This window comes from Haliaeetus leucocephalus, unplaced genomic scaffold (genome assembly GCF_000737465.1).
Source record: "Haliaeetus leucocephalus isolate CR32 unplaced genomic scaffold, Haliaeetus_leucocephalus-4.0 Scaffold0, whole genome shotgun sequence".
NCBI classification, from domain to species: domain Eukaryota; kingdom Metazoa; phylum Chordata; class Aves; order Accipitriformes; family Accipitridae; genus Haliaeetus; species Haliaeetus leucocephalus.
This window is the reverse complement of record NW_010972436.1, coordinates 12,085,925-12,111,272: the sequence shown is the minus strand read 5'-3', so window position 1 is coordinate 12,111,272 and position 25,348 is coordinate 12,085,925. Positions and strand designations below refer to the sequence as shown.

The 25,348-nt window shown below is 40.8% G+C and overlaps 1 protein-coding gene across 7 annotated transcripts in view; it reads left to right on the top strand.

Annotated features, from left to right (window-relative positions):
• ABI1 (abl-interactor 1) overlaps positions 1-25,348 on the top strand; it is an 84,530-nt gene that overhangs the window by 987 nt on the left and 58,195 nt on the right. For all 7 annotated transcript variants that reach the window (XM_010583088.1, XM_010582922.1, XM_010582843.1 and 4 more), the window contains exon 2: positions 23,985-24,152. In XM_010583088.1, coding sequence (XP_010581390.1) covers positions 23,985-24,152 — 168 coding nt within the window. The remainder of the gene's footprint in view (positions 1-23,984; positions 24,153-25,348) is intronic.

Genomic DNA, 25,348 nt, shown 5'->3' with positions numbered 1-25,348 from the left:
GGGAACCGTGCGCCGGGCCGAGGGAACGGCGTTCTTGGCGCGGCGCGCCGACGGTCCGCATCGCCGCAAGGAGCGGTTTGCGGGGGCAGGAAGCTGCCCGCGTACAGGCACCGATGTGCGAGCGTGAGGTGTTTCAAAATGGCAATCTGTGCCTCTCGCAGGCTTCGCAGTTCAAACACCCTACAACAATAATTTCAGACCGGGGCTCTGGTGCTGGGGAGGCTCCATCGGTTGTAGCGTGTCTCCACTAGTCGATGTGGATTTGTTTTTTCTTTCCCTAGGTTGCCAGTGCTTCTTGGCCTTGCTTTAAGTCTATTTTTGTGGAGCTACTTTAAGCACATTCTACTATTATTATTTTTTCAGGTTTTGCAGCACATAACTGTAGGTCTGTATGTTTGGTCATACAGATGTGTATACAGAACCATCCAGAGATGCTCAAATTCAACTTTTTTTTTTTTTAAATAAATTCAAGGGAAAAGCAAATAAACTCCACTTTACTTACTTGTAACGTGAACTTGTTGAATCTAATGCTAGGCTACCTGTGATGAGTATTTAATACAGGTTATTAAATTCTCTGGCATCCATCGTTGTTAGTAAGCGGTCTTACTGGTTTCAGTAGTGGAGCAGCAAATTTGAAAACACAGCTTTAATAATATGAAGTGATTTTTTTTTTTTTTTTTTAAATGAGCTACTTGGATTAAAACAGCTCTAAGAAGCCATATTTTTTAGATTTTTTTTTTTGTGTGTGTGTGTGGTATGTGAGGTAGTATGAGTTAATGTCTATTTACTCTTCCGAGTTGTTTGCTCCACCCAAAGAAAGCTGCTGATATAAATGCTTCTAAGAGGCGAGGTTCATTTGGTTTTAGTCATGGGAAATATGACAAATACATGAACATAGTAATTGCAGCACAAGTTTTGACCTGTCTCCTGCTCCTGACTCTTTCCTTATGTCAGAAAGTTACAGAGAATCTTCAGTTACATAATTTTCTTCAGAGTCCTAAAACTTGACTTTTCTTTCTTCAAGCAAACAAACAAAAAAACCCAACGTTTGAGCTAGTTCCCATCCGGTCATTTAGGGTGGGTTTTTTTTTCTTTTTTTTTTTTTTCTTAATTTGGTAGCTCATTTTCACCTCGGGTATCAAGGTCAGCTGGATGTGGGATTGGTACAGTCTGTTTTATCTGTGTACAGCTGTGTTTACCCCTTTTGAAAGGAAGCTGGATTTCTGAAATTCCTGATGAGGGCTTGCGCAGTAGCTTTGAAAAATGTATACCTCGCTTGTATTGTACACGCATTGTACATTTACTCAGTAAAAATGGCAAATATATTGATAAAATTACATGTATGTTTTTAATGTGTGATGGAGGTGGGTTTTTTAATCAGGACTTTATACAAAGCCATCTGCTCTCCAGTTGGACTACTGAACAGATTATACTTCCAGTGCCTGTGGTGGGGCCACTGCAGGATTAGGCAATATGACACAGGGCACTGGGTTATGAGATTTGGGAGTGTGTGTGTGTGTATTGTGGGATGGGAAGGGAGGAAAGGCGAGGAAGAGGCTTAACCAACACATAATACAAAGTGTTTGTATTTAATGTAATTGAGCATTTTATAAAAAAGGCAGGCTGAAACAGAGAACCTGGCCATGAAGGGAGTATTAAAATAGTTCAGAAGTGGTTACCATTGTAACTTATCCTGTTGCACGTAACTGATTCAGTCTGGCCCCTTTGAGTTTGGATAGCTTTGAATTTGGAGAGTTTTCTGCCTTTCTGTCAGAAAGGCTGTGTTCCTTAGTAGGAAAACTTACTGTGCGCTGTCACCCGCTCGGCGTTGTGGCACTGAGGTGGACAAGTTTGTCTGACTATTCTGTGTGCTGGTGCTAACAATTTATAGTAATTGTAATAGCACTCAGGTATTTATTCAGAACTCTTGATGATCTCAGTCTTACGTTCTATATTCTTTGCTCATTTAAGCAGGCAAGTAATTTCCCACCCCCAGTATTGCTGTATTCAAATTATATCTGTATTTTTGGATCTGAAAACATTATGAATGTTGTTTTGCCTTTTTCACTTAATCTGGGAATAATTCTAATAAATTTTCAGTTGTGCTGATTTTTTTTGAAGAGAATTTGTCTTCAGTGTCTTTAAGGATTCCTTTAAAAAAAAAAAAAAAAAAAGGTGGGGGAGGGAGGGGAGGAAAGGGGGGGAAAAAACCCCTCACCTGGGTGGAACTTGGCTCCCCAGTGGTGAATGTAGCTCTATTAACAGTAAGCATCCTTTTACTGAAGCGTTTTAGGAAAGATGACAGCATTCGGGATTCTCAAGTTGAAAACTGGGAAGCAGTTTCTTGCTAAGGCAAATCGTGAATAAATCAGAATGCCAGGCAGGGACACAGTTTGCCCTCCAGACCATGTGTATTCTGGTTATCTAGAAGGTTTATCTGATAGGAAGGGAAAAGAATTCAGGAGAAGCAGAGCAAGTAAGTTTCTAAGGAAGACCTGCAGTGCTAAAAGGAAGGTACAGTATGGTGGCAGTCTTGGGTGGGGGGATGGGAGAGGGAGAGAGAAAAAAGGGAAAGGAAACCAAATGTAGAAGTAGTAATTGAAGGAAGTTGTGATGTTATTGGTGGGGATTTTGGCTTTGACTAGAAGGAAAAAGGCATTATAAGTACACTACTGTATTTAATCTGTGACGATTTAAAATTGTTATGTTTCTGGTTGCAAGCTTCAGTGACAAGCAGGCAGAAAATTAGATTCCTGTTTTCTCTTAGATCAGAGACTTAAACGCTGAACAATTTTAAGAGCAGGATTTGAACCTCAAATCTTTAACTGGAAGCATGTTTTTTGTCTCCTGAAGTAAGTTTTCTTGAATACAGAGAAATAACATTTTTCATAATATTTTTCTAAATATGTTTTTCTGGCACTCTTTAGAATACTGGTATGACTGTTATGATGGAGATGTTTGCTTGTGAACTGGAATACCTTTATAATAAGGTACAGTGAGATTAAGCAAGGGGAGGAGTGGTGAAAGTGTCTTATAAGGGAAATAAACTTCTTCATGGATGCCATATAAATGTAAGTTCCAGTACCTAATGCCTTCCCCAAATCCTTTTGCCTGCAAATAAAATCTGGGACTAGCCCCTTTCAGTGTGCATGTAACCCTGAAAGGTTATCTGAAAGTCTGTAGCATGAAGCTGAAGATAACTAGTGAGGAATTTAATCAGTATCCCAAACAGTATGAACTTTATCAGTACTAATACAGAAATAACATATGGAGTTAAAGCACTTACAGATCTTATTGTGATTCATCAGCTGAAAATATTAACTTCCGGAGAGATTTTCCAGTCAGTTTCCTGGCTGAATTGAATTATTTTCATTTTTTAATGAACCTATTTACAATAACTAGCTTATGAAGCATTAGAATGACACAGGAAACCAGCATCTCCAGTGTTACTGCACTGATGACTTCCTTTTGAACAACTTCAGTTGACTCTTCAGAGGCCTCTCTGTGCTATAAAACACTGCTTACAACTCTCCCCTACTGACTAAATTAGATGTTTCTTACAGTCTTGTTTATGCATAGGTAGATAACATAGGTTTCATCAGTCGCTTTGCTTCTAGACTACTTGGGAAGATCCATTTGTAATTTTTTTTTTTAAGCTCAGATATGATTTTAATATGACTGTGAGAACCTCTAAATGAATGGCTTGGAATATGTACTAGTTACGTAAATTCTGATCTTGATGGTGTCTAGTGGGTAGATTCAGCAGCTTTAGAAAATAAATTAAGTGAAAGACCTTTTAAGGAAGTAAGTGCTGCGTTGCCTAAATGTGTGGTTTTTTTGTTGTCATGTAATTTCCTTCTGTAGCTTCCAACTGGTATATGGAAACTGAACGGTGAGTTAACAAGCTATTTTGGGTAAAATAGACAAAAGTAGGGACAAATTTCAGTTTGACTGCTATTACAAAAAATTTAAAGTCTCTTTCCAGTTGGTAGAAAAATAAACGTGTGGGGTTGAGCAGGTGTTGCATGCAAGAAGTTTCACACATCCTTACATTATCTTCCAGTATGCATGTAGGAATCCTTTCTGTTTGATAGTTTGGATGTTTTGTAGTTCCTATACAGCAGATAGTGTGTACTGGAAAGGAAGTAACTTTTTTCGTGCTGTTTCTTTTTCCTTAAATGTTGGTAACTGCTCTGACACTTGGTTTCCTTGCCTGGTGTGTGGAAAGTGGCTTAGCTTTAGTTCAGTACAAAGAAGTTCACTCAATGTCTAATTCAGGAAATGACCTGCTTTAAAAGGATAAACTTCTTAAATTGTCACTAATACAAATCTTTTACGTGGTGTGAGAACTTGCATGCTTTTATGTTCATAGGTTAATTAGTTTGTATTGAGAGTAAATACAGGTTTTTTTTTTCCCCCCTGGTTTCATTGCTAAATTTGGAATATTCTACAAAAAAAAGCAAATTAAGCTAGTTCACTTTCTGTAACACCAAAATATAACTCAAAATTAGAGAGCTTGAGAGCAATGAGATAAAACATGGATGTACTATCCACTACGCTTTGTAGTCTTAAATCATATTCTTAAAGAAAAGGTGTTAGCTTATACTTTTAAACACTGTTCTTTTTTAAGGTAGTTTAAGCCAATGTTTGCCATCAGTGTAAAAGGCACTGGGTGTTCTGTGTGCATGGTTTTTAAAAAATAATAATTTTGGTACAGGTTGGTGGGTTAGGCTTGTAGCTCTTCTGTGCTTTGTATAGGTCTTGTGTTCCAGTGCATTGTCTGTGTTTTGGAAAATACAGCTGTATATTTAGCTTGGAAGCAGCAATAAGACAATATTGCAACTTCACTGAATCAGCAAGCGACTACTCTGTGTATACAGGAAATGGATCCTAGAGTGTTCTATGTCTGTTTTGTGTCCAAAGGAGGTAGATGATATGAGACCAGCTTTTCCAAATTTGAAATGTTTCCATTAATTTTGGTATATTTGGTTTAAGAAGCTAGCAAGATGTCAGCTGCTCTTCCTGCTACATTTTTCATTAGTATTTCAGCAGGTGATTGTGTCAGCACTGTGCTACTTTAATCAGGTGGAGTGAAGTGGATTGGGATAAGCTTTTACAGGTGCATACTGCTTCTTCCACAAAGGAAGTGCTGTCTGCTCCCTTCTGTTTGCACTTACATTGGAAGGAAGAAGCCTGCAGGTGGTCTGTTGTCAGTGTATGTTAAGCTTGATCCTTGCTCTCTGTGCTGCACTTGCTGTGTCCAGCCCTGTGGAATTGTTGGAAGGAAGGAAGAAGACATGAGTAAGAGGGGCAACTGTCTAATACTTACCTCCCTCAGATCTCTGGGAGCTTGTTGCAGAAAGTATCTCTTATGGTGAAGAGAAAATAGATGGGCCTTGAGGAGGGCTCATAAAGTGGATCACGTTGTAATGAAGGTAAGAGTGCAGGAGCAGGCTGTGTACAAGTAGGAAGCATTGTACCTCTGAGGTCAAAGTTCCTGTTAGTATTTGTGCTACCCATCTAAGTTTAACAACAAAAACCCCCAAACTCTGAAACAAAAAAAACTGATGCAACTTCCCAATATCTTTGTTTAGTATTTTGAACCATCTTCATTTTACAGGAGCATAAATGGAGGCATAGAATTTATAACTGACTCATGGAAGGTCATATAGGGACATGCTGTCAGATTTGGGAACAGAACCTGATTGTTTGGACTTCCAGTGCTGTTCACAAAGGTCCCCCCCTGCCCCCTTCCAAATTGCCTCTGTTATAGTACAACACAGCAAAAAGTGCATATCCGCAGAAATGTGGAGACAGTGTCCACAGAGACAGTGCAATGAATCCCTTGGGAAAATATGCACCTGAAACCATCATTGAACTCATTAGCAGCAATTAATTTTTGAAGAGTTTCACATATCTCCTCTCATAAGAACCTTGAGATTCTAATTTTTGGCTTTGCAAACTTCTGGAGTTACATAATGCTCACAGTACTGTCTGTCTGTGTGTTGGTGGCTTGCTCTCTCTTGGCAGAGGCACTAGAAGATACTACTCTCTTTCTCGTTAGTGAAAGCATCTGTGTTTGACAGTTCTAGTGACTGAAATCTTACTTATCTGCAGAACAGTGTGGTGACAGCTGTGTGGATGAAGTGTCAGTTCTGGTGTAGCAAGACATCCCTGAGAAATAGGAGGGTATCTTGCTTTCTCTGTGCTTGTGTTCGATCCTTAATTAGTAACTTGGAGTTGAAAGGAGCATGGTGTGGTTTTTATTTGTTGTTACCTGGTAGGAAATGACTTGTGGGCCCTCAGTTAGTCAGTGTCCAGGCTTGTTCATAATTACCTGAGCGTTCTTGCTGTCTTCAGTATTTGTGTTACCCAGAGCAGTGTTGCTCCTTCCACATCCCCACCCTCCACCACAGCCAAATCTGAGCACAGATGACAGAGGCAGGTGGGCTTGGTCACAGGGATCCTCCCTTCCCTCCACCCCCAAGTAAAGGGAAGTAACTGCTGCATTTGTAATAGCAGATACGGTGTCTCAGTGTGGTTCCTCCCTTTTCCTGACCTTGCTGGTGAGGCAGCTGCTGCAGACAGAGACTTGATGTCTCCTGTGGGTTGTAGAAATAATCCTTTGCAGCTCAAAACTTGCACAGAGCCCTTGGGGGCCAAGATCAGGGTGGTGTGGAGAATAAGTCACGATGTGCTCCTGAACAGAGCTCTGTGAGCAAGGTGTTATAGAATCATAGAATGGTTTGGGTTGGAAGGGACCTTGAAGATCATCTAGTTCCACCCCCCCTGCCGTGGGCAGGGACACCTTCCACTGGATCAGGTTGCTCAAAGCCTCATCCAACCTGGCCTTGAACGCTTCCAGGGACGGGGCATTCACAGCCTCTCTGGGCAACCTGTTCCAGTGCCTCACCACCCTCACAGTAAAGAATTCTTTCCTAATATCTAATCTAAATCTACCCTGTTTCAGTTTAAAACTGTTAGCCCTTGTCCTATCACTACACTCCCAGATAAAGAATCCCTCCCCACCTTTCCTCTAGGTTCCCTGTAAGTACTGGAAGGCTGCTATAAGGTCTCCCTGGAGCCTTCTCTTCTCCAGGCTGAACAACCTCACCTCTTTCAGCCTGTCTTCATAGGGGAGGTTCTCCAGCCCCCTGATCATCTTCATGGCCCTCCTCTGGACCTGCTTGAGCAGATCCACATCTGTGTTATGTTGGGGGCCCCAGAGCTGAACACAGTACTCCGGTGGGGTCTCACCAGAGCAGAGGGGGAGAATCGCCTCTCTCGATCTGCTAGACACACTTCTTTTGACGCAGCCCAGGACGCGATTGGCTTTCTGGGCTGCGAGCGCACGTTGCTGGCTCATACTCAGTTTTTCACCCACTAATACCCCCAAGTCCTTCTCCTCAGGGCTGCTGTTAATCCACTCATTGCCCAGCCTGTATTTGTACTTGGGATTGCCCAACTCATGTGCAGGACCTTGCACTTGTATCTGTGGGTGCCTTTCTTCCTTCACCTCCAGCCTGTCAGCGTGCCCTTCTGACTGCGCTGGAGGGGCTCAGTTTCACTGGCTTAGCACCAGGTAGAGAAATAAAAGATACAGCACTTCTAACAGGTGGGTTCTTTGAAGAATCCGTTTATTGTACAGCAAATGAAAGCTGAACTCTAAACAACTTCTTTTGGTATTAGAGGGAAAGTGTTTGTTTTTTTTTTTTTCCTTGGGTTAATAAGAGTATAGATGCTACCTCTGCTTGAGACTATGCAAATAGTGTTACTTATTGCTTATGCAAGCCCTTAATGCTGTTAACAGGAGCCACACATGCTTTGCAGAGTGTAGATTTGTTACTGTGATGCCAATATTTTAGAAGAAAAGGAGGAGTGGGGAACCCTGCTTGAGGATTTCAGCTGGGAGTGAAACACGAGTGCAGTGTTTTCAGATAGAACTTGTAAGATTCAACAGTCTGTATTAACATGAGATGAAATTGGTAGCCAGCCTGCTGGCTAAGCTGACAAAACAAATTAGTTTTAATCTGAAAAAGATTGACTGCTTGCAAGGTGACTTTAATATTCTTGTCTAAGATTCCAGACCAAATATGTTTAGTTAGTAAGTGCTGGGCTTGGCAAACTGAAAAAGGCTCTGAAAATCAAAACTTCTTTTGGTTTGGGCCTCTCCTATGATAACGTGTCTTCGTAACAGCTACAGATGATGTGTGCCGTACTGTATCTTCTGCCGTCATTGAATATTCTAAAAGAACAGTAAAGGTTGTCTCTTTTGCACTGAGATACAGCTTTCTTATATTCCTTATCTTAAGATCACAGATATATTTGTGATAGTGTCATCCCTCCCTCATCCTTCCTCCTTCCAAAGAGGCCAAAATACTCAACTCTGTGTACTTTTTCTACAGCAGAAGTTAAAGAGCAAGCATGCTGCTCTCTGCCTGAGGAGGCTCAGATACTGTAGTGATGAGCAGTTAAAGAACTCATGGGGAAGAGACTTCACATTGCTTTCCTAATTTTATTGTAACGTCAAAGACAAATAGGAGTAAAATGTGGTACTGTTCCTACTTTTGTTAGGAAAGCAGGGAGGCCTCTCAGAACTCAGGCAGAGGAGGCTTACTATAACAAATGCTGGTTTGACATCCTTAGAGTTAAACGTAATGTTCTTACTGGGTGGTCTTAAGGTTATAAATAGTTCCAAGAAAAAAAATTGCTTGTTTACTACTTGAAGCATAACAATTCTTTGATATCCTTGGAAAAGAATTGAAGTGTAGGCTCTTCTGGCTACTTTCACACCACTGTTTCTCATGATAATGTTTTTTCTAAGCTATACTTTATCAGGTAAGTGTGGGGGTTTTGTTGGCTTTTTTTGCCAGCTAATCTTTCACCAGGTGCATATCTTCACTTTCATCCTCTGATCTCCTTTTTGTACTTTGGGGTCAGAAAATCTGCCAGCCAGTATTTGTCCTGCAGCAATCATTGTCAGTTGAGCATCTTATTTGACTTTATTGTAGCAGGTGTGCTACAAATTAATACTTAAACTGTGGTCTCCATGCAGTAATTCTGTGTCTTCTGGAGCCTAAGATAAGAAAATGTCTATTTGTTTTATGCTGACAAGTGAAGAATACGGTGTTCAAGCAGTTGCATCGGACTGCTGTAGTTAACATCTAAGTAGCTGCAGAATGCCATGCCATGACTTGTCTTTTCACGTTTGTACACCTAATAATGTTAGTCACTATTATGTCACTTAATATTTCTAGTGACAACATTTCTTTCTTTCCAGGTGCTTCTCCTAGCGCCTGTGATTTTAATGTGAATTTGCTGATTTCTCTGTCACTGTTAAAGTCTCCTATCTGCTTGCTGCAGGCCGTTTCCTAGACCTATCTCACTCTTCTACTGCCAAATACTGTGGGCTTTCTCTTTTGCTGCCATTGATGCAAGAGTGCTCTCAGCACAGCTTCTGCCTCTGAAACACTCCCATGCTTGCCCTCTACGTTGTTGACTTTCAATCTCATTTCAGATCTCATCTGAAAACCTCTTCTCCCTTGCCTATTTCTTTTAATTAATCTCTTTCTATTATTTAACTGCATATTTTACTGCCTTGCAGCTTAAATTATGCAGCTGTTTTTCATGATGCCTTTCAGACAAACAGCTTCTACTAGCATGGGTTTGAATAATTTGAGACCTGCAGCTACTGAAAGCATTTATATACGCTTCTTTTTTCAAATTATCTTTATTGGCACAGAGTTGAGACTAAGGCCTTGGCTGTGAAGTGGTCTGTAAGCACCTGAGGAAGCCAAGAGGAGCAGGATACAGAGGAAACAGAAGGCAGCTGGCAAGACGCCGTTGTGCAATGGGACTGATGAGATTCTCTCTTACTAGTGAAACTGTTAGGAGGCCTCTTGGATATATGCAGCCAGGCCTTTCCTTTATAAGAAATCTGTCTTGTTCAGGAAGCTGGTCCTTTTGTTACTCCTAGACCAAGGAGTGGGAAAGGGCTTAATAAAACTTCTCTGCTTGGAGGACTTTGGATCTCTCAACAGCGAGGGAAAGGTGGACATGTCAGGGGGAATGGTGTTCTGTTAACATACATTAGTAGGTATGTATCCACAAAGCAGAGCTGGATCTGATCCTGAAGGGTTTTTATAGAAGGTGATTATAGCCTCCAGGGTTCCCCACTGTGAGGCCTCGTGACAGGTGGCTTGGATGATGCTTCAGTCAAGGTCCAGAGAGTATCAGACTAACAAATAGAGATATGATGGATCAATGCACTTACGCTGGCAAGATTCTTGGAGACCTGGCTGGGGATTGTTCAGCTTTTGATTTGCTGGCTGACCTGCAGGATTTCTAAATCTCTGGGAGGAGCTATTGTTTCTGTGATGCAAACTCCTGGCTTTAGCTGTGTTAGATAAAATGTGCGTCTGGTTTGGAAGTGCTTGGCTCTACAAGGGCTCTCTTCAAATACCGTGGGTGTGTTTCCTGGTGCAGCATACAGTATGTTCTCCTAGCACTGAAATGATCTCGTTGCTGCAGTAGTCCTGAGACTTGTCTGGGAGCATTGCAAGTACATGTTGTCTTAAATGGCAACAGATTTTGTGTCTAATTTCCAAGGTGTCTTTAGCTTTGAATGTTCGAAAAAACTGTTGTTGCCATAGATGTAATTGAAGCTCGGGCTCATACAATGCTGCTTGCTTTGCAAGAAGTCTTGTATCACTTTAGTGACTGTGTTACTTCTAGATGTGTATTTCATTCCTCTTTAGCAGTCTGTCCTTTAAACCAATGGAGGAGGATAACAGTCAATGGAAAGCTTTCTAGCACATGTTCCCTCTTTGGAAACCTACTATCCATGAACAAGAACTGTAAAATCAGCTCCTGTCAGTACTCTGCACCAAATATTGACCATTCGGAGACCGAGGGATGCATTTGTTGTAATTATGAGAGGCTTGTTTACTGGGGATATAAGCCAAGTATGCAGCAATATGGTACCTGTGGGCTGCTGCTCCTCTGCTAAGGGGTGAAAAGTTGCTGGTTTTGGTCCTGAATGTGGGATGTATGGAGGATTTAGGTGTGTTCCTTGGGCATGGAAGGGGCTTAAGAGTTGATAATCTATATTGAATAACTTTCTGCCTTGCTGACAATAAATGGGAATGGCTTGAAGGATGATTGAAAAGCAAGTTGAGGGTCTTGAGCAACTCCAAGTTTCTGGTAGGAGTAAAAGCTTAGGAGGAGTGGGGGAGAGTGTGTAACCCTCCTTCACTGTGTGCCTCTCTTCAGCCGCTCTCTTTTGCTAACTGTGACGTGGTAGAAGGACAAGATTAAAAGCAAATACTGTTACTATTTGCTTCCTACCTACGGCAGACAGCTAGAGAGGTAGCTTTACTTTTTTCTCAGATTGCTGTAAGGGGTTACTGCAGCAGCACTGGGAGTGGGGGAGTATGAGCTGAAGCAGGTACTTACTGGCTGTGTAACATCCCATGAGGCCTGGGGGAATGAATGTGGGGAATACTATGAGTCATGCTTGTCAGTCTCATAAAGCAGGAGGCTTTTTAAAATTGGCCTTGGAGGGGAAGAGGTGTTTAATGGAGCAGTTGTGAAGGAGTTATGCAAATAGAGAACATAAATAATGAGCAAAAGATACTCATTTAAGCTTCTTGCCTCCTCAGAAAATGACTAAATACAAACTAACCACTATGAAAGTTGAGAAATGCATCATCATTAAGTATAATGGGTGCAGAAATGCGGCCATTCATGATGATAAGAAAATTTTCCTTTTGTGACTAGGAAAATGAATTTCTGTAGTTGTTGAACAGCAAAGTTTTGTTTTTTTCTTTCCAATTTCCTTTAAAAAAACAACAAGGTGGGAAGCTGAAAAGCAGTTCCTCTTGTAAGAGCTGATTAGGAGGGGAGGTGTTAAAAAGACCAGTCTCCAGTTTGCTTTGGACATATCTTCAGTGTTTAGGTTGATTTTGTATAAAAAGTCTTTCCTCTTCCAAATACTGTATATTCTTTGGTAAAATTGAGAGCATGTTTTTAGGGTATAACTTTTTCTTTTTTGCTGCTGACACAGCTACTTCTTGCTGTTTTAAATCAAAGAGTTTCGAACAGAGCTTATGAAGTGTAATCGTTCCAGTCCTGGGCTTGCTTGCATCTGCTCGCATCATAGTAGGAATCTTATCTCTGGTAGCTAAGCCTTGCCAGCAGACTTAATTGGCATATAATTTGCTTGGACTACTTCTGCCTCTCTGGCAACGTAGAGAGGCCACCCCAAGCTTTGAAGCAGTTAGATATGCCAGATACACTGTCCTACATGCTGCTCCACAGTTGCATGTGTCCTCCCTTGGCCTCCCCTGTGTTTTAACTAGAAGGGGGCAGGTGCTCAGCTTCCTCTGGGGCGCACAGATGTGGAGGTAGACGGCAGTGTGGGTATGGGTGGATATGCAACTGTGGCTGACGTGTTCCTGTTGTGAAAGGAGTGCAAGGCCACTCATCTGTCAAGCTGATTACAGACAAGATAGAAGCAAGGTGTCCTGGTGGCCCTACTGCAAGTGCTGAAATAGAATCGTTCAGGGGTTGTTTTATTACCAGAGGTGGGAGACCGGGAGTGATGTGGATGTGACTTTTTCTAATGGATCTGGTTGCATGGAAGTGCAAGCGCTGCTGTCATCTGTATGACTCTGCATCTCCCGCATCTGCCTAAAGCTGCCCTCCTCTACATTGTACATGAAGGGGAAGCAGTTTTTAAACTCATGTGAAGGAGCAGCATAAAAACACCAGTGGAACTTCAACGTGGATTAGAAAACTTCGCTGCAGTTGTGTCTGCCAGAGGCATTGCATCTGTATTTCTAGGAAAAGTTACTCACTTGAACTACTGCTGTGCTAACTAACACCACAGCAACTCTCTCTCAAAGGACTTTGTTTTAAAAAAACAAAACAACCCCCTCGCTCCTGAATTTGACACTATTTCCTATTGAAGAACTTGCTTTCTGTCTTCTGTCGGTTTCTGTAAGTTAAGTTTTATCTGTTGTTGGATGTTGAAATTACCACATTTATTTACTTTTTGTTACCTACTGTCCTCTTCATGTGGGTTTTTGGGGGGTTTGTTTTTTTTAAAGAAACAATGGTATATTATTGATTTACTATTCTTCCTCCCTCTCATTCTCTTCTCCCTTCTCCTGAGCCATCTATTTTGTTCTGTTGTGTGTGTTTGGGTTTTTTTGAGGAGCTAAATTCCTACTTGCTGCAATTGAAATAACCCAGTATTCAAATGAGCTTATGTATGTAAGGTTTTGGAATGCTGTTGCTAACCGTAGGCTCAAATTTTAACATAATAAAGAGTAATTCTTCAAAAGAAACTGGATGTAGTGTGCTTACAACCGCTATCAGTCAAAAATTGTACAGTCAGGTCCAGGAGTGCATAAAAGTCTAGGCAATATTACAAGCTGTTTATGTGATCAGATAGAAACAAACTAGGTTGATTTTTTTTTCCACTTACATGCAAGTTCTTGTAAAAACCATCAGTCCTTGTATTGTAGTCCATTACTTTATTACTGTGAGATCACTGTATAGCTTGTGTGCTACGTGAGAGTATGCCTTGTGCTGGGAAGCAAGCTACTAAAAATCTGTGGGGATCCACTGGTTTCTGGTGTAAGCATGTTGTGCCAGTGTTGTGAGCTGGGTGCAAGCCCTTGGATGGTTTTGTGCTGGAGTATATTGATCTTCAAGACGCTATATAGTCAGCAGTGTAGTGCTACAAAGTATGAGAAGAGAATTTGACCCCGTAATGGCCATTGTTTTCTTCTTTGTTTTAAAAATACTGTGATGTTTGGGAACTGCCTGAACTGTAAAATCTGGGCAGCAGCTGTGTGTCCAAAGTGACTTTCTTAAACATGAGAACTCTTCCTGAATTAGGAATGCTTGCAGTCCAGACGTTTGCTGGATGTCAGAAGGCCTGTGTAACTCTTGGCTCTACATTTTAGTGCCTTGAGATTCTTCTTGGAGCTGGACAGGCCTGCTAATGACTTTCCATGCTCTCCTTCCCCACTTTGCTCCCTGCTTTGTTGTCCTGTAACATCTCCAACATCTCCATGTGGAGAAACCTGTTGTGGTGCAGATTGTAGCTTTGAGCCTGCTTGTTTTTGGATCGACCCTTTTGCAGATGCTGACGTTCAACTGCTGTTTGCAAGACAGCTACATACTGAAGTTACACTGTTGTATGGGTTCAGAGCACTGTTGACATAAATCTGTGATACCAGGACATGCTGAGGTGACAATGTAATTTGATCCTTTATGCTAAATCTTCTTGTCTTAACCTTGCTTGCTCAATGCTGTCTGGTATGATTCCAGGCCTGCCTAGAGGGTAAGGAGGACTATAGAGCAAGGATCTGGAAAGAAGGGTAGTCTTGGAAGCTCACCTATAAAAAGTCATTGAATTTTAGCATGTTCCTTGTCTTCAGATACAGATTTATTGTAGTATTCTGCGCTTATTCCTTCAGTTTCATTTGTCAAAATGGAGATAAAAAACATCTGACTGTGTGAGACTTACCAGGCCTTGAGAGTAAAATGAAAAGGTAAATAAAATCCATAGAAGGAACCATTGTTATCGATATTATGAAAAGGGACTTTTTCACACAATATGGACTGAAGAGCTTTGCCCCAAAACAGGTTACTCTGAGCTGTCTTGATTCAAAGGGTTGCATGGTGTGAAAATCCACCCAGTTCCAATTTTTCACTCCAGTTATTTTTACTCCGGTTTGATTCTGTGTTGCTGTCACTATATTACAAGGAGGATATTAAGGTAACTAATAAATGCTTAAGTGTTTCCTTCGTATTCCCACCAAAAAAAAAGTGAAAAATAAGTCTCTGACTTATCAGTGAGCATGTCCTTGCTAGATGAGGTAAAATTTGTGTGTGGGTGCTGGCACTTAAGAAAGTAAACAGAAAACCATTTTAATTTCAAGCCCCATTACAAACAGAAAACAAAAGATCAATATTTGAGAGACAGTGCATAAGGAAACAAATGGAACATAAGTTCTCTAATTCCCTATTATCTGCTGTCTAGCGTGCCAAAATAATCATACGCTCCAAAGCTTTGGGTAGCTTTCTTAGTGTTGAAGCAGGAAGACTGCTATGGAAGTGTCAAGGGTTTCTTTTCCTGGCTGACAGTCTGAGGGTGGCATTAGTCTGTATTTGGAGCTCTGGCTCATGTCTGATGTCAGAGCCTGCTTTATGTCAGCTCTGAAGAAGTTGTGTGTTTGATGTCATAAAGAAAATTATAGGCACTGCAAAGAAGTTAAGTGTAATTTTGAAGCAACTGTACAGGCTAATAGTGTGCAGTGCTTTACAGGAATGGAAGATATGGTTTCTCTCCTGGAGCCTGTGTTGTCTAAATCATGTAAAACACATAAAATAAGGCTCAGACCAAATTTGTTAAGCTTGCTGCATATGCAGTCTTGAAGTTTTACTAATTCAGTGTACAAGGGTTGTGTGAAAATGGCACATGGGCATGTCTGCTTCTGTCATTTTAGTTCAGTGTGGCATGCTATTTTGGTTGTATACACAGGCGATAACAACTGACATTAACAGTGTATTGTGCCCACATATATGTTTACTATGACATCTCCTCTATTGGATTTGGCAGGAGAGCTGAAAATTGTATTGTCAACAATATTTTTATATATATATTTTGTTTTTTCATAAGGGGAGTGGTTTAGTCCAGAGCCAACGTGAACGCTGTTTGCTGCATTGGGCAGAAAATGCTGCTAACAGAGCAGCTGGCACATGTCTTCCCAGGCTCCATCTGTCAGAGTCGGCATTGCTTTGTAAATCGCACTCCTATTGGATAGATTAGTTTCTTGCTATAATGTTCGTGGCCTGGATTAAAACGGAATTCCTAAGTTGATTTTTTTTTTTTAAATTACTTACTGTTTAAGAAAAAAAAGGTTTTGTAGGCTACTTCTGCCCTCCTTTACAGACCCAATAAAGTCTGCGTCAGAGCATTGTGAATGCTACATCTTGTGGACTTGTCTTAGTTTAAGTAAAAAACATGTATGAAGGTAAGGTAGTTATTGGAAGCTTAATCTCAAAAACATGGTTCTCTGCTGTGTACACACAGGTCAGAATGGGATGGGATCTGATGATAACCTGTATCAGTGTATCTGAGAAAGTGAAACGCCTTTTTTTTTTTTAAAAAACATCAATGTACATATTCATCTTGCATTTTTTGTTATCAAGACTGATACACTCTTACCATTGTGGGGTATATATATGTGTGTGTGTGTGTGTATATATGTATAAATAATATATGCATATCCCTTAAACTCTCCTTTGGAATGAACTTCTCCCCTTAACTTCTCCGTCTACCTTCCCCAAAAGAGATAATGATTAGAAAAATTGAGACTCTTCTTTTTACAGTTAATCAACAGAATGAAAAGCAACTTCGAAGTAAAAGAAAATCTACAAGGACACAGGCAGATTGGCTAAATTGGTCTCGGCCCATAGAAATGCTAATTTGCTATCAAGGCTATTCAGGACTGGTCAGGGGAATATTATTGATGGAAATGAAGGATTTGCTTCTAACTGATTGTCTAGCATGTACAGGATTTGGGGGAAGGGCCTGTCTGAAACAGAGCTTGTGAATTATAGGCAGTGCTTGTTATGTTGTCCTATGTGTTTGTTAAAGTACAATAATTTGTTATGTGTCTTGACCTGTGATGGAATAGCTGAGTAGTCAATGATTTTTGTCAAGATAGTGTTTCTAAAAAGAAACAGACTGAAATCTTACTTGTGGGCTGTGGTGTGGTGGTTGCTGTGGTGGTGATCACCTTATCGTCTAGGGCCTTGAATGAATGCCAGCTTTATTGTGCAAGGTCTTTACCTGGGGAGAAGAGATTTCAAGTTCTACCAGTTCCTCTGTGTTTCATACAGCTGAGTTACTGCATCTTATCTTGGAGAAACTCAACAGACATAGTATTATTTCATACCAATGGGCCTTTTTGTTATGGATGCCGGGAGGAAGTTCACTTGAGTTGAATTGTAGATGCTAGCCTGGCTGTGTTTATTGAGGATTTATGCCTCAGTAGGTGGGAAGACTTACTGTTTACTGAATGGACTTGAAAGAATTTTGTCATCCTTGTTTTAATTTTGGGGTTACTGTAGTGAGAGGGATCTTGGGTTTTAGAACTGTTCTGAATGGTTAGGCATCCCTCTGTGCCTCCCCAGTCTTTAAATTCCTTCGTACTTGTGGACCAACCAGTCATTTAAGTGGTTGAGAGCTTTTATACTTGTGTTTGACACCACTTCTCTCTATGTGTAGAGAGGTGTGTTGAATAGTCTGTTCTATTTCTTGTTTTCACTGTCAGTGAAGGATTGACTGCCAGTCCCCTGGAGAGAAGGGCTTTGATAGGAGGTGGACATGTTCAGTGATTGCAGTATGTTGCTATTAATAGATTGTAAGCTATTGGGTATTAAAATATTGAGCTTTTAACCCCACACACAAATTCAGGAATGGTGGAAGAGTACAACAGAATGACAAGTTGTGGCGAATCACTTCAGTAAAACACTTGAACATTTTTCTACTGCGCATATTGTAGTACTGATCTTTGTGATGCAGGATTTTAGTTGAGATTTGCCTGTGCTCTGGAATGTGTGGGGTTTTGGCTTCAGTTTCCCTCATATGGAGGCTGGGTTTGCCCTGTCGTTTTATCAGGCTGTGCTTGTACTAAGTCCCTTCCTGTTCCTTGTCCTCACATAAATGCTTTCTTTTTAGATTTCCCACAGTTGTTTTTACTGATGATGATAATGATATGAATGGCAAAGTTGGTGGTTCCAGTAACAAGAATACTAATGGTGGCTGATCTGGGACTGATTATGTTGAAGAAAGACAGTAGATGAAGTATACTGGTGACTCTCTGAAGCCCTATCTGTGGTGCTATGGGAGGATGTCTCTTGTGCTAGTATGTTGGGCAAAGGTTGAGCTTAAACTTCTGAACTAACTCTCCCGATGGCTTACTTCACTTTTAAGTGTGGGAATTGAGGTGCTGATCAGTGAGGAATAGTCTGTAACCTGTAGGCAGGTAAATACCAGGCCTAGTATAGTTCTGTGGATATTGGGAAATACTCCGTGCATCATCCCCTTAATGTAAGTGCTAGCATAATGCATTGCAGAGAGAATTTCTTCAATGAGATTGCTGTATGGCATGAGCACAGTAAGTAAGTCTGTTCCAGGAGACAGTTGACAGATCTGATTCATGCTCTGTCCTTACCTGGATGGCATACATAGTGTAAGCAACCCTTATTTGTAAATTTTGTAACCTTAGTTTCTCCTGCCACTCTGGAATGATCTATATTCCTTAAGGCTATATCTGTGATGAGAGACACCCTGAATGGTCCCTGCTGAGCACCTGCTAGTAATAACCACAGTCTGTATAGATCTCCTTGGATGGCTTCCAGGTAGGTAGTTGGCTCCTGAAAATTCTTCAGAATATAAAAACTTGTGGCACTTGCTGCTGTGACTTGCCGGTTTGACTTGCTTCTCTCATTTATAACTGTTATTCTGATGTAATAACTATCAGTAACAGCCAAACAGTCTACCATGGTGCAGCAGGTTTACAAAGCAGTCTAACAAGCTTCATGAACTATGGTTAAGGGGGAGCCTGTATCCATGGGTTACCCACTTTTTTCAGTACAAAGCTCCTCAGTAATTTACAGTGATCTCTGGATTTACAGTTCTTGATAGTCAATGTAAATTAGACTTTTGGCTCAGTAGGTAAATGTTATCTAGTGTGTATGGCATATTTAAACCTTTGAAACACATTACTGCAGCTTGGATGTGGAATACTTGGTCTAAGCTGAATGTACATTGTAAATAGTTTAGAAATGCCCAAGCCTTTTGCCATTAGCAGTCAGAAGTAACAAATAAACCCCTAACTCAAAGCTGGTCTTATTAAAAGCCTTATCAGATCAGTGAAGCAGCAACTTCAAACTCATAGATGCATCCAGAAGTTCCACATAATGTTACAAGCTCTTCCTTTAGGGAGTTTTGAGTGCCCCTGTTTTCTGAGTGGGGAAGCCACTTTTCAGAAGTACGTTCCTTCCACCTTGGAGCATCCCCAGCTAGTTCTCGGGGAAGTTGTGTGCTGTTATCTAAGAGTCTCCAAGCCACTGCCTGGATGTACATCTTCACCATTCTATAAAAGTATTTCCAATTGACTTGAAAAATGAGGTGCTGTAGATTGTAGCTAACTTAAGCTGAAAGTTTGGACTAGGTGTTTGGTGTGTTCTTTGGGGTTTTTTGGGGGGGGGGCTGTGTGTTTGTGTTTGGGGGGGTGGGGTTTTTGGGGGGATTGTTTTGATTTGTGTTGTTTGTGGTGGATTTTTTGTGTGTGTGTGTGCTTTGTTGTTGTTTTTTTGGTTTTTAGTAAAATTTCATTCCTGAGTTTGTTAGGACCAGCTCTCTGAGCTAAAATGGCAAGACCTTAGTGAAGGAAGCAGAACTTGGAAACCTCAACTGTAGTATCTGTCTTATCAGGAAGTATGCATTCTGTAAATGTCAAAGATAAATAAATGATGAAATGAACAAAAGAGAATGCAAATGGGCGTATTGATGACTTTGGCATAGTTGCATTCTGTGAATGCTGATATGTGATAGAGATTGCTAAATCCATGTGGCAACTGATTGTAGTAATCCTAAATTTCTCTTTAATCTATTAATGAAAGGTGAAAGTCTTTTTTTTTTAAAAGACAACTAAGATGTAAAACTAAATAATTACTGTGTGTTTACTCGTGAAGCAAACACAAATGTACTGCACTGTTGAATCCAGTGAATGTGCATGAGTAATAACAGCAAAGGCATATAAAACTGAGCATAAAGCTGTTCTGTAGCTTGATTCCTGAGAGTGATCAAGCCCTTGGAAGAGAATGCCAAGCATATGAACAGGTATCAGGCACTGAATAATTAACAGCTCTGTTTAGCTTAGTGATTATTGGGCTGCTTTAGGGCAGTGCTCTGTTAGTAGCTTATCCTGGATGGGTTTTTCTGTGCTTTAGTTTGCACGTATTCCAACAGCTGCAGATAAAAAATGTGGAGCAACACATGCCACATACTGAGGAGGCAAATTAATTTTTCTGCTAGGGCAGCCAGTCTTGGTGTGATCTGATGAGCTGCTTTCTTACCTTTGTCAAATGGAACCAGTTCTTCTGGTGGGGCATTTATCTTACAGGGAGTTTTAAGCACAGTGAATGGAACTGAAGTGGAAAGAGGGAAGACAGAGGTCGGAGAACAGGTAATGAAGGTATGGACCGGTGTGCTTGCAACAGAAAGTTTGGCTTCCAAAGATGCTTTGCAGTGTGAGCTGGTGATTTTTTTGGAGGAAGCTTGTACAAGTAGTTGCGTGCTGCGTGAACTAGATGATGGTGGGAATTAGCTGAGAGAGCGAAAGCTGGGAGGGCAGATGATTTGAATGCTGCACAGACACTGTTGTGGGGATGTGCCTGTGTGGGTGGCAGTTTGGAGAGGGAAAGAAAAAATTGACTGTATGACTTCTAAAGATCAGCTGCTGTGTGATGGACAGGTTCCTCATCATTTGACCTTGATGTGTCACTGAACTGAAGAAAGAGTAAATAAGCTCCTACTCTCTTTTTACTGTGCTTGGGTGCAGAATCAGTTTTGACTTGACTATAGTAATTACGTAAACTTTTAAAGGAAGCTTTATGATACAAGTTTGCATTTGACAAACTTGTATTATGATAAGCAGTGTGGAATGGCATGCAAATTTAACTGTCTCTTTATGTATCCACTTGGATTATAGAAGAGGTTTTCTTTTTTGAGTATTAATCCTAGTTATGTGAAACCAATTTCAAGCTGCAATTTTGCCATAGTAACATGACTGTTAAGGCTGAACTAGGGATACAGGTGGGAGCTTACTTTAAGAGGGAAACTTCAAAAGCTGTGATGTTCTGGATTTAAAGAATATTCACTTTGCTAGGAAAGGACACTCAAACTGCCATTTATGTCAAGGGCTTACTGGAGAAACAACAGTATCTTTGAAGCTTTTAATATGAGATCATAAAGTAATTCTGAACTGTTAGCAAAACAAGTCAGTTAATAGCCTTCGTACTGTGTTGTCTTGAAATTTAAATAGTTAACTGGCGCTCATGTATTATACTAAAGTATCTGAAGGCATGTAAACATGTGCATTATCTTCTATACCACTTTTAGTTTTTGCTTAAAGAGGGAGATGAAAGTAACAGTTGAAGAACATAGGAAATCCTGACTACCTCCTGTTGCTGCCACATAGCTCTTGGCTTATCCCTCTTCCCTACCCCTTTTGCTGACTGTGAAGCTTTTAGCTTGTATCTTGAGGATACCAGCAATTCTACTGTATGTCAAGTTAGTTGAATCTAAACTGTTAAACTGCAAACCGAAATTGCCTGAATTATCTGCAAAGCTTGAAAATGTTTCTAACCTAATTCTGCTAGGACATGAAATACATTCCACATCACAACTATGTTCATCTAATCCTGCTGCCAAACTAGTCATTTGAGCAAATAACTAAAACGTTAGGTGCTTAGGCAAATGAGGCCAAGGCATTTGATCAACAAATCATTAGAGAAGAAATTTTTTATACACTGAAGTTTTCTCATTTGACAACACTTGGTAATTGAGTGCTGTGGCTTTGTAACCTGTTAGTGTTCAGCCTAACATTATTTAGTTGAAACTTTGTTATAAGAAAACTGCTTGAGTAAAGGCTACAGATCTACACTTGAGTTTATATAAAGTTAGAATTGTGTTGACTGCTGCATTATTGGCTGTGTTTAGTTCAGTAAGGCTTTTATTTCAGATATCACTGAAGCTGCCACCTGCATTTTTGCCATTGTCCAGAGTAGAAGTTCAAGTGTAAATCATGAGTTGTTTTCTTTAGGCTCCAGCTCAGTAGGACAGTGTTTTTAAATTCACTGCTAGTGACGGTTTAAAGTTTAAAATGCCTCTTTGGAAAGCCACGGTGCTTTGGGAAACTTGCTTCTTGAACCTTTAGTAGTTGTTTTACTGATCCTTCACCACCAGAGTTTGTTTTCTGAAGAAGCAAAATGCCTCTTACTAATTTTTCTGACAGCTAGGAATGTCAATACTCTTTTTAGGTGAAAGGTAGCTTTGTTTACATTTGGAAACACTAAAAAATGGAGTTTTGTGTAGTGTGGCCTTAGTACATGCAATAGCTGTTTTACCTTTTGGCGACAGATGGCATTAAACTGTTCTTGCTGCTTCACATTGTAAGAGGCATCTGTACGTGAAGCCGTTTGAAGGATGGCATTAGCCAAGTGTTCTAATAAGTGTCAAAATGCTGCTAGGAAAGTTAATCATGAATATGAACAAATTTCCTGGATTGGGGGGAATTCACCCTTGTTTAAAAAATCTTTAATTAAAAGGTAGCCTAGCATATCTTGTGTTGCAGTATTTAGGTCATGCTGCAACTTTATAACTTACTTGAACAGCTTGCCTTCTGGTTTACTTCTTAAAGCAAGAGAGACGAGAAGGATTCCTTATTAGCTGTTGCATCTTTTCATACTTTAACTCGGGCAGATTTATCACTCGTGGATGTTAAACTAAAATATTGAGGTGAAGAAGTAAGTCAGGATTTAAGAATGAATGAGTGCATGGAAACTGGAAAACACAGGGCTCAGTTGAATGCAAACGGATTTTCTTTGTTTCCTGACTTTGTGCTTAATACTGTAACTGTTGCATACAATGTGTGTTGAGTGTTACTCAAAGAAATCGACAATAAAAATAGACAGAAGTCTAGTTGGAAGGGACTACTAATATGAACCTTTCCTTTTGGTTGCTGAGATCAACTGTGACTATTCCACACAAATAAATAAAATGAGGAAGAAACTATGCTAGCACTGAGTCATTGTTTACTGCAAATCCTTCCTTATGCAGTGTACCTTTCCTACAAAGGGAAGAAAAGAGAATTCTGGATAGCTGCAGTTTGCAAGTTGGGTAACAGATGAAGTACATGGCCTCCACTGCCAGCTCCCAAGCTGTGATACAGGGAGCACTTCAGAGTGGGGTACACGTGTGTTTTCCATGTGGAGGTGGTGTTGGTACCTCCCATCCTGCCAGTGAGAAGGGACTTACTTGGGCCATGCAATTCAAGTCATGTAAGTAGTTGCTGGTCTCGGACAGTAACCTGCCCTCTGACTAGGGAGTAATGCCTCAGGACAGATTGAGGACTTTACCTTAGCAAGGTGTGATTTCAGTGGGAAAGTGATCCTTTCCTTATATTTTTGCCCTTTGGGGGGAAGCTGTGCTCCTTTCTGACACCTCAAAATATGTGTGTTGTCTCAGTCAATGGTGAACTTTCTCAGCTGTCAAGGGAAGTTTATTAAGCTTTTGTGTGAGGAGGGGTAATTTCAGAAATACTCCTGCATGCAGGAACCTTCTGTGCATGCCATCCTGATGCTCTACTCGCCCTTCTCCTGGACTGTGGGAGTAGTAGCCAGCATAGCTGGAGTGTTGGCTTTGTAGATGGCATGTGCAGTAGGGGACACCCAGCTGTGGGAAAATATTTTTCTGTCTTTAATTGGCCTGGGCTGCGTGACCTCATAAGAGATGGCAAAAGCTGCATTTCAATGTTCCTGGGGAATTGGAGGCTTTTTGGGAAATGAAGGATTGGACAGGCTTTAGAAACTCAACTCCAACAAATCACGATAGTGTTGGGTTTTCTACTGAATGAATTGTTTCTTGGCATATAATTTTATTATGAATATTTTTAAATTTAATAAAATTAAATATTTTTCAAATTCTTTATCTGCTCCTTATTACTGAGAATGTTTTAAATGTAGATGCAGATTAGGTACTTTGACTGCACAGTCAATCTTCTTGATTACAGATTCTTCTAAATATAGGTTGTATTTTTTGTTCCTGTCCTTTTCCCCCAGCCACCACCCTTTTCCTGGCCTTAAGCAAACTGTCTTGTTCTTTTGCTTTACAGGCTCCAGATAAAAGGAAAGCATTAGAAGAGACCAAAGCCTACACAACTCAATCTCTAGCCAGCGTTGCTTATCAGATCAATGCACTGGCCAACAATGTATTACAACTGCTGGACATCCAGGCATCCCAGCTACGGCGGATGGAGTCCTCCATCAATCATATCTCCCAGGTAATTTTTTTTTTTTTTAATAGAGGACTGACAATGTTGGAGGAGGCATTATCTTGTTTCTTGTATTTTTGAGCTGGACAGTTTATGTTGACTTGTTTGAATTCTAACGTGATAGAAAATGGTAAGGCTTTTTTCTTTTAATATTTATGAAAGCCACTTTGTGATGGAGGTCATGACTGAAATAAAACAGTTCCTTTATCAAGAAGTGCTGGGATTATATTTGGTTTAAAGTAGGAGTTAATTATTAAGATTCCAATATCTGAAGCTGCAGTTGAGGGGAGGGGTAGAGAGAAGGATTCTAAAGGAAATCCAGATAGAAGTACCATATGAGCAGTAGTATTTTATTTGATGTTGCAACATATGCAGTAATCTCATTTATTTTCATACCCTTTCAGGATGTAATTTCGTGAGCTGTGTGGATAGGGATAGGGATTCACATGCTGCCACTACCTGCTCAAGCCAAACACCTTCCAAGCCAAGGCAGTTGGATGAGCGAGCTGACCTGACTTGTGCTGTGACTGCAGTATTGCTAGAGTTGATGCAGGGAGGACATGGAAGTAGATGATGGGAAAGAACAGGCCTGTCCCTGTCATTGGCAACCTGTGTTCCCTTGGCTGGAGCTTCACCCTAGCTGGCTGCTGCTGAGGGGGGAGGGTTGCTGCTGCTGCCTGCTTTGTATCTGATCTGGCACTGGTCTGATTATGTGGTAACTCAGCCAAAAAAATAAGTCTGCTGTGTTTAACCTGGAGGTGGCTTACTGCATAATCAGGTGTGTGCCATGCTAGTGCCAAGAAAGGGTGGGATAGGATCCACTCAGTTATTTCACCTTTACATTGCTGTTCTGAAATGGGCTTGAGTGAATTGTTGAGGGCCCAGTGTCCACTCTGTCATATGCTGTCATGGTTTAACCCCAGCCAGCAACTAAGCACCACGCAGCTGCTCGCTCACTCCCCTCCCATCCAGTGGGATGGGGGAGAAAATCAGGAAAAGAAGTAAAACTCCTGGGTTGAGATAAGAATGATTTAATAGAACAGAAAAGAAGAAACTAATAATGATAATGATAACACTAATAAAATGACAACAGTAGTAATAAAAGGATTGAAATGTACAAATGATGCACAGGGCAATTGCTCACCACCGCCCGGCCGACACCCGGCCAGTCCCCAAGCGTCTAAAACCCTGCCCCCCACATCCTG